The 9,403-nt window shown below is 46.2% G+C and overlaps 2 protein-coding genes across 2 annotated transcripts in view; both read left to right on the top strand.

Annotated features, from left to right (window-relative positions):
• Positions 1 to 9,403, top strand: part of CDCA8 (cell division cycle associated 8) — a 282,601-nt gene that overhangs the window by 58,531 nt on the left and 214,667 nt on the right. The window lies entirely within an intron of this gene.
• Positions 463 to 6,509, top strand: DNALI1 (dynein axonemal light intermediate chain 1). The gene is made up of 6 exons (XM_074934251.1): positions 463 to 750; positions 1,525 to 1,664; positions 2,619 to 2,788; positions 3,803 to 3,981; positions 4,426 to 4,590; positions 6,326 to 6,509. The coding sequence occupies exons 1-6, from the start codon at positions 670 to 672 to the stop codon at positions 6,359 to 6,361; spliced, it is 771 nt and encodes a 256-aa protein (XP_074790352.1). The 5' UTR covers positions 463 to 669; the 3' UTR covers positions 6,362 to 6,509.

The following is a 9,403-nucleotide window of genomic DNA, read 5'->3' as shown; positions in this document are numbered from 1 at the left end:
AAGAGAGACTCCGTCCCCGCCCGCGCCCGCTTCCGCTTCCGGGGCGCAGCGCGCGCGGCCAGCCGGAAGCATTGGCCCCAGGGGGCGGGGCCGCGCGGGCCCGGCGGCTCCGCTCATGGCGCTCCCGCGGCGCGCGGCACCGCCCTGCGCGGCACGCGCCGGCTAGGATGGGCGGGGCGCAGGGGCTGGGAGCGAGCGGGGGGGCGGGGTTTGCGCGAGGACACTGGGGAGCGAGAGCGCCGCCATATTGGGATCCCGGAAGCTCTGGGCCCGCGCAGCCCCAGCCGGGCTCTCTGCGGGGGAACCCGCTCGGGGGACGGCTGGGCCGCGTGGGCCCGAGGAGCGGTTCCCCGCCTACAGAGGCAGCGAGTGAGGTCCCCTGGTCTCGCTCACGTCTGAGGGGCCGGCCGAGACGCTTTACACTCTACGCATGCGCAGGGCGCAGGTGCAGTCATCTACCTCCCCCCCCGGACACACCTGCTACGGCGCATGCGCGTCCAGCCGTCGTCTGCTGCTTTTTGCATATGCGTCTTCGTGGCTTTACCGCTCACGAGCGCGGAGGGGGGACGTCATGACGAAACGACGCTGGGGCGCGGCGCGGTGCGCGGCCCGTTGTTGCCATGGTGACGGTACACCGCTCACGGGGAGAGTGCGGGCCCCCGAGCCGCCATGATCCCCCCGGCGGACTCGCTGCTCCGCTACGAGACCCCGGTGCTGGTGAGCCGCAACCCGGAGAAGCGCTCCCCGAAGGTGAAGGGCTGCGGGGGACGGGCCCGGCAGGCGGGTGGGGGGCGAACGGGGGGATATTGGGGGGAGCCGCGGGGCGGGGGGGGCTGAGCTGTGAGGAAGGGAGCTCGTGGGGGGGGCAGGGCGGAGCTGGGGGTACGCGGGGGGGGCTCGTGGGGGGCCAGGGCGGGGCGGGGGCTCGTGGGCGGAGCTGGGGGTACGCGGGGAGGGGGCTCGTGGGGGGCCAGGGCGGGGCGGGGGCTCGTGGGCGGAGTTGGCGGTACGCGGGGCGGGGGCTCGTGGGGGGGGCCGGGGCGGAGCTGGGGGTACGCGGGGCGGGGGCTCGTGGGGGGGGCCGGGGCGGAGCTGGGGGTACGTAAAGGATGGAGCATTTGAGAAGCCTCAGATGGGGACTCTGGGGGTGACCCTGTTGCGGGGTGGGGGGTGTATGAGATGGGGACATAGGGAGCCTTGTGTGTTTGTCAGTAGAGTCCTTAAAGGGCAATAAAGAGTCTGCTTCTCACTACTTTTCCTTCCCCACGTGTGCTGACAGTCTTTGTGGGGAAGGGCTTTCTTTTTTCTCCTGACTTGCATAGATCCTCTGAACATGTGGGAGAGGGGTGTGTGAATGGGCAGGAAGGAGTGGGGGTAGTGGAGGATGAGGGGGAGGTTGGCTTCCCTTGTGGGATCAGTGGCCTCCTTCTCTGCCCCAGTGTGTCTCTGGGGTCTGCTTCGGCACACGCTATGGCTGGAATGTGTGCCCTGCCTGTATAGTCCCGGGATGTTTCTCGTTTGCAGGCGCGTTCTTTGAAAGTGAGTCCTCAGCAGCCTGTGTCAACAGGACCTGTGCCACCTCCTCCAAAACCCAAGACAACTCCTACATCTGTAGATCCAACAAAACAAGCAGAAGAAATCTTAAACGCAATCCTGCCACCAAGGTAAGAAGCTGCTCTTTCTCCCTTTCACCATGGTTCTAGGATCGCAGGAGGAGTCAGCAATGTAAGATTCTAACCTGGAGGGCAAGGGAGAGGCAGGCAGTGAGGGGGTCTGGAAGTTGGGATTCAGTGAATGTCACAAAATGGTGTTGGGGAGAGAGTGGTGGATGGATTTCTAGCTAAATGAAATATTTGTGCCTGTCAATGAATGTGGCCCATCTAATAGCTGGTTATTTGTGCTGGGTGATGAGTGGTAGTTAAGTATGTTGTCTAATTTGTAACAATATTGGCTCTTTCTGAATCTGACAAAGATGCTTTTCTCAATGACGTACTGAGGTAGCAAATGGCCCTGATTAATTATACATCAGTTTTTAAAGTAATATAATCCAAATTTTTTTCCTGACATTGCAGTATCAGACACAAATCAGCAGTCCCCAAGCCTTTTTAAGTCTTGTGTCTTGCTTGATGGTCGTGTAGTGTGCAGTTAGCCATGTTTGCTGTCATCCAAGTGTTGTGTAGCTAAAAGTTCCTGCCTTGCTAGACTACTTTCAGGGATCATTTCTGTAGTTTGTAACTAGAGAAGCGTACATGCATGTGTAAAATGCTGGCGCTCCCTCTGCTGTTGAAATGCCAGTTCAGCAGGGATAATGAAAGATGTGAAGGCAGCATTTGTTTAAGGATCAGGGCAGTGATCGGAAGCTGTGCCAACATTGTCTCTCAGTTGTAATGACTATGGAGGGTGGAGAGAATGCTTGTATTGCACACTTCTGTGAACAAAAAATGGGATTCTTTCAGTCTGGTGGAAATCAGTGCTCAAGCATATGCTTGATCAAACCATATCCAGAGGCAGCTCCTAGGTTGTTGCTGATAGCAGTCAATGCTTTTATTGGCAGTGAAGCTATGATGAAAGCAATGAATATGGCTAACAAACTAAGCTGTGCTGCTTTTGTGATGCAGAGAATGGGTGGAAGACAATCAGCTATGGATTCAGCAGGTGTCCACCACTCCCAGTACCCGAATGGATGTAGTTCATCTGCAGGAAGAGCTGGATCTCAAACTACAGCAAAGACAGGCTCGAGAAACTGGGATTTGTCCTGTCCGCAGGGAACTCTACTCACAATGCTTTGGTTAGTGAATACATCCAGGTCCCAGAAATCATAGCAGAAGGCTTATTTGAATGATACTAAAACACCTGAAGTTTCTGAATAGCTCAGGATATAGGGAATGGGAAATAGAGACTTTCATCTAAGGTGTACGGGTTCCAGTCTACCCCGGTCAATAGGGAATGAGACTCATTACCATCCCATGCCTGTTTGATGACCTGTTGATCTTGGTTTAGTTCCTGGTGCAGAGATTGACATCAGAATTAACACAAGTAGGCCCCTGTGTGAAGTGTCAGCGAAGAACCCAAGGTTAGAATGGACATGCATTCTAGAAAGAGAGAAAGAGAAATCTAAAGAGAAATTTTCCTCTTTCAGCCTAAATGGGTCCTACAGGGCAGGGTTGAGGCACACTGGCAGGAGACAGTGCATGTGGGAAGCTTGCACTGTTATTAAACATACTGTACTTGCCCTCTTGAGGCTCCCCAGTCTGTCACTCTAGCATCTCTCACTACCATGTATAGATGAAGCCCAGTTGCAACAGGAGTGCTTCCTCTTAGTGTCAGCTTGTATACAGAACAGTATTTTTTAAAAAAAAATCTATATACAAGCTGACACTGAGGAGGTGTTACTGTGGCAACAGAGCATTGAAGAGTAAGCTGGGATCTGTTGCATATTTGCATGGGAGGGAAAGATTCATCCAACCACACTTAGAACATACTCCAGTAACTAGATTAATTCATCTTAAATTATTAAACATCTTGGTGACACTATGCTAGTCCTCCAGCTGCTACAGACCAACTCCGGAGGCTGGAGGAAGACACCAGCCACTGGTTTAGAGAGAATTCTTATTAATATAATTGATTTGTAATTCCTTAGCAATAGGAAGCTTCAGGTCTACACTGCCTTGCCTTGAACACCTCAAATGTCATGGCCATAATTACCTTGCCAGGCACACTGGCCCATGTCAAAATGTTTGTCTTGATACTTATGTAAAACATTTTCCCTCTATCTTTACTGTTATGCCCTTTTTATTTAAAGATGAACTTATCCGTGAGGTTACAATTAACTGTGCAGAGCGGGGACTGTTGCTGCTTCGAGTCAGAGATGAAATCCGAATGACCATCGCTGCCTATCAGACACTGTATGAGAGCAGTGTTGCCTTTGGTATGAGGAAGGCATTACAGGCTGAGCAGGGCAAATCTGACATGGAAAAGAGAGTAAGTGGGGCTGATAACTTCATAATGTACCTGTGATCTGGCACACAAATGTCTCTTATCTTCCTCATGCTGGCTCAGCAGATCATATTTTCTCACATATCTAGTAGAGCTTTCTGACAATTTTTTGCAAACAAAATCAACCAACAAAACCTTCACCGTTTTTCACTCAGCTCCACTACTCACATTTGAGTCGTTTTCTGATTTCATCAATAAACTCGTTCAAAATATGCCATTTAGATTTTTTTTTTAAATTTCTAGTTCCACTGGGTGGCAGTACAGATCATCAAAACACACATCTTGCTGATTCCCTGAGGCTGCTTTTTAATGCATAAATTGGCTATTATCATTTTTATTCTTCAAAGACTGTAAAATGCATAACTTATATCTTCATTGTATTTCACAAACATAGCAATGAATGTCAGGCATATCTATGTTCTTTAAAAGATTGCAGAATTAGAAGATGAAAAGCGAGAGTTGGAAAGACAAGTGAATGAGCAGAAAGCTAAATGCGAAGCTATTGAAAAACGTGAAAGTGAAAGGCGGCAGGTAGAGGAGAAGAAACATGGTGAAGAGGTGCAGTTCTTGAAACGAAGTAATCAGCAGTTGAAGGTTAGTAAAAAACCCTGACTGCAATGTCTTAGTAGGAAAACAACTGAAATATTTGCTTTGTAAATAACAGGGAGTCCGGTGGCACCTTTAAGACTAATATTTATTTGGGCATAAGCTTTTGTGGGTAAAAAACCCACTTCTTCAGATGAATGGAGTGAAAATTACAGATGCAGGCATTATTATACTGACACATTATTATACTTCTCTTCATGTGTCAGTATAATATCCTATCCACCTGCTGACCTTCACAGCTTGCTTGTGGGTCAGAGGCAACTTTGGGATTTAGTTGAAGAGCTTTTGGATAGGTCTTTTGTTACAAATTTAAATGTGTGTGTTTCCAGTAGAGGGCAAAGTAATTGTTTGGAAGAAACTTGAATCTGAACCTGTCACATGGGCTGATTCTGTGAACCCCTAATTTTTTATAACCACATGTCTTCAGCTGCATTGGAATCTCAATCTTTAGGGGAACTCGTTGGCAATATCACTACATTTTCTGGGAGCTTCCCGTCTCTCTCTCCTGTTGTGCAGTAGAATTACAGATAGTAAATGGCAGTGACGCATTACTAACTGGGTTCCTAAGGCAGGAAGCATTTGCTTTGGTCAGATTAAAGCGTAACTACTGTATTGTAACTAGTAGTACTTCTCCAGTTGTCTGCTAGTGCTGTCTCCTGGAGCCAGAATACGTCAAAATAACTCTTCCAATGGCTGTGCTTGGTTGGTTGATACATGTGGATCACAGCAGTCTAGTTCTCTGAGACAGAAGGAGTAACTCTCACTCTAAAACAAAGCACCCTGGCTTTGGCAATTAAGATGCTTCTCCAGGCCAAAAATATTTAATTTGATGGAAGCAGGGTTTGTGTTAGCTGATCCCAGGATAACATGTCTTTCTTTGCTGTTGAAAAGTTACTTCATGCTTGTGGTAAAAATATCTATTTAAAGCAACCCAGAACCTTCCTGGCCAGAATTAAATCTCTTTACTTAGCACTCAGAGCTACTTTCCTTATCTTTGACTTTATCACATTTACACTCAAGACTTCCTCAGATAATGTTAGTTTCAGACCACCTTGCAGAGTCTTAGGCCACAGAATGGGGTAGCCATTAGACCAAGGATATGCTGCTACCAAATCCATATTCCTTTCCTGAGCCAGAAGTATTTATAAAGAGCTGTACACTTACAATTGCTACCACTTATTTTGTTGATTTAAGTACTGGAAGTTGCATACAGTACAAGCTCCCTGTGCATTAGTAGCAAGTTCTTTTATCCAGGACTTGGGCGTCAAGTTGTCTCTGACTGAAAAATTTGCAGTTCCCAGATACTTTTGTTTGAGTCAGAGCTTGCATTCCAAACCCTGAGAGCCAAATGTTTAATTTAGCAAGCATAATACAGCCTGAAATCGGAGAACAAACCACTTTTTCAGCAACTTTTATTTAATTTCATTTTCAGTACTTTGTTATAAAATGGGTCTTACACTGAATAGAACCAAGACCAACTTTTAGTTTTCTTCTTATAATGCAACACATCTGTACCAAGAATGAAACAAACTAATTTATAAAACATGGAGTAAGGAATGAAATAATCAGGAGAAAAATCCTGGCCTGGTTCCGCTGGAGTATTCAAATAACTTCCTAACATCCTCACTCTGGAAACAATGGAAAACTGTCACCTTTCAGCAATGGTGGGTGGGGGTGTAGATTGAGTCTAGTGAACTTAATGAGTTGTTTGTTTGTCTTTCAGGCCCAACTTGAAGGCATCATTGCACCAAAGAAGTAGATTTCCTTGTGGGGCCCTGCAGGAAGAACTCATGAAATCTTTCTCTCAGCAAGGCCATTGTGGTTAGTGACCCAGGTCTGTCTCTTTCATAAAGTGATCCTGATTTCCACACTTAAAGTAACTAGAAACATTGCAATTGTATTCCTTCTCCCCTTCCCTAGTCTAATAGATTAAAATGTTTTGCTAATTACTGTGACCTCATTTTCAGTGACTTTTCAGCATCCAGCTCTTTGTATGCTGAACATGTCTGGGATTTGCCTCTGTGATTCTCTAACCTATCACTGTTAAGGTCATACTATTTTTAATAAACTTTTTTTACATTAGCACTTCTGCCTCTATAGATCTGTTAGATGCTGTACAGATTTCAGAAGTACCATACACAAAGCATTGGGCTAATATCAAATGGAGGGTACCGTTCAAATACTCATTCTGCTAAAATGAGTGTGTTTTGTTTGTGGGGTGGAAGCAGGTCCAGACTCATGAGCTTTCTATTAAGCTGTACAACTGCCAGTACGGCTGGATGTGAATGGTAAGGGGCCAGCCTGCTGCTTTCTGCTCTTCTGAGCTGTATGTGTGGGAAAGATGCTGTAACATTGCTAACCTGCTTTTCCTCATCCCAGTCACTTGTCTGGCCCAGCACCTTCATTGCTACTGTATAATGCATCCCACATATGACTATTTTCAGTGCATGTCTGTGACATGCTGTACTTCCTGCTGAGCTCTAGCATACATCACATGTACCTCCCTGGAATAAAAATTTATAAAACAGGACAGAATGCAACTGGGTACCTTTGGCTCCAGTGTCCAACAGGCAGTTGGTGGGGCACTCTAACAATTTAAAAGTGCTGGTCTTAGTTAAGGAAGGGCAGGTTTCGGTGCATTTTCTGCCTTTCCTAGCAAGGGCCATATCTACCCCAATGGAAGGTTAAATTCTTGGAACCTTGTTATGGCCCAGAGCCCAGCTTGGTTCCAACCCTGAGTTCTCTTTACTATTCTGTTTACAGTTAATCACTAGTGTTAAACATGCACAATTACCACATTGCCCACCCAACCAAAAGTGTGATCACTTGGTGTCCTCAGTTCCCTTCAGCAAGTAGAACCCCTACGTAATCCCCAGCCATCCAACCAAGGGGCTGCTCTTTTCTCACTGCCTGCTGCAACTGCATTTCTTTCCTAGAAACTCTGGTAGTGACACCTTCTGTACATGCAACTCTGTATACGAGAGGAGAAACAGCAAGTTTAATGCTGGCCTTGCTCAGTGGACCCCATGAAACCTGCTTGTGGCCCCCCATGGGGCCCTGGACCCCTGGTTGAGAACCACTCAACTTGAGGTCTAAAGGTCTCTTTGCTGCGTACCACTCAGAACCAGATACTAGACACTTCACTAAAGAAAACTTAAAAGGCATTTCCCATGCAGTTGTGTAGGTTTTTGTTCTACTGTTAACTAAAGAGGGAAGTAATTTATTAGGAAAGTAGAGTTCAACGGAGAAAGCTACAGTTAGCCATACCAAAATCCTCTAAAAATAGTAACTGTTATTCCCAGCGCACCTTGAATTAATTCAACATTAAAAATTAATCTGGACTTAATATCATTGCAAAAAGGGAGCGTGGGGTTCACCCAAGCACAAGTTGTCTTAACAAGAGTGACTGAAATCTTCACTTGTAGCACTTGCATAACTAGCATGTTCTATACAACTAGATATTGTTGAAAAAGAGGACTCATTTTAAGTCATGAATTGGAGTCAGAAAAGCTCATTTTCAGAATCTGCAGAAAGACTTTCTAAAGAGCTTTGTGACAGTAGCTGCTGAAGCAAGTTTCAGCCTACATTTTGGTACTACCAGCTGTACTCTGTTCAGCTGATGAGGAATGAAAAGGATCATAGGGTAACCGTCATTTAAGTCATAATTCCCAGCTTCTGTTTTCACAGCATAGGGAAAGTTATTGCAGATGAGGGCTGCATCCTTTTTTCCATTATCTTGGACTCTAATATCCAGAAAAGAAGAAATTTGGAGGGACTTAGACTTTAGTCTCCTCCAGAGACTTCCATTTTGTGAATACCTAAAAAAACAGTGTTTCCTGTTACTGCTTCAGTTTTCCCTTGCTCATTTTCAGCCTGAAACTTAATTTATCCCAGGCTCATTCCTTTGCCAGAATCACTCTTGGGGCTCAGTGGTCCTGACAAGCTGCAAAGTGGTTACTCACTCAAGTAAGGAATTAAGACAAGGGGTTCATTTTAAGTAAGAGCAGGACCCAGTGATTCTATAGTTCCAAAGACACAAGAACACTTCCAAGGCATGTGTCATTTGGATGCTCAAGAATTGTGGATGGCCAAATATCCAATGAAGTGGATGAGTGTTTGGTTTAGCAGTGATTAGAACTCCCAGCAAGATAAACTCACACATGCACAGGTGAGAATTCCCAGGTTCACAACTTAACTTTATGCCATGTCTCTGATTTCCAATAAGGATTCCCATTACTGCCATTTCCAGGGGCATGATAATCTGTTACTCTGGAAAACAGCACCTTATTCTGACAAAGGCACTAGAACATAAGTGCTGCTCCTGCTTCAAATCCCATGACAAACATGGCCCTTAATAAAATTCATCTAATTAAAAACAGTTAAGAGGCTCAAAGCCCTGTGAATGACCCCTGCCCCAGACACACATTTCCAGTGTCTCTTCATCTGCCATAGCCCTTCCTTCCCTGTCCCCCAGGTCTCTTAGCAAGCAGTTGTGCTGAAGAGTGCCTAATTGTGCAGTTGTTTCATGATACAGAGATATGGCTAGCAGCGTAAGTGGCAGGTAATGAAGCTGGAGGCACTATCTATCTTGAATAGATGGCTAAACTCAAATGAGGTAAAAGGCTGAACCTATGGCATGAATTCAAGCAATCGCTTCCACTATTCCAACCCTGTGATGTTTACAGACTGCTGCCTGTCCAGCAACCTGCAGCTCCTAACTCAAGTCACCCCTCTCCAAAAGGATTTTGTAATTATGGTTCTAGGTTTTAATTTGATGCTAGATCACAGCATGGACTAACAT

The sequence above is a fragment of the Natator depressus genome, chromosome 19 (assembly GCF_965152275.1).
Source record: "Natator depressus isolate rNatDep1 chromosome 19, rNatDep2.hap1, whole genome shotgun sequence".
Classification (NCBI taxonomy): Eukaryota; Metazoa; Chordata; order Testudines; family Cheloniidae; genus Natator; species Natator depressus.
The sequence above is the reverse complement of the archived record's forward strand: the minus strand, read 5'-3'. Positions and strand labels throughout refer to the sequence as shown.

What these genes read in the sequence shown, in the direction of transcription:
- DNALI1 (XM_074934251.1), top strand. Translation starts at nt 670, where the DNA reads ATGATCCCCCCGGCGGACTCGCTGCTCCGCTACGAGACCCCGGTGCTG. An exon ending in ACTCTACTCACAATGCTTTG is followed by an intron (nt 2,789 to 3,802) that starts GTTAGTGAATAC and finishes TTTTATTTAAAG; the next exon opens with ATGAACTTATCCGTGAGGTT. An exon ending in AATCTGACATGGAAAAGAGA is followed by an intron (nt 3,982 to 4,425) that starts GTAAGTGGGGCT and finishes GTTCTTTAAAAG; the next exon opens with ATTGCAGAATTAGAAGATGA.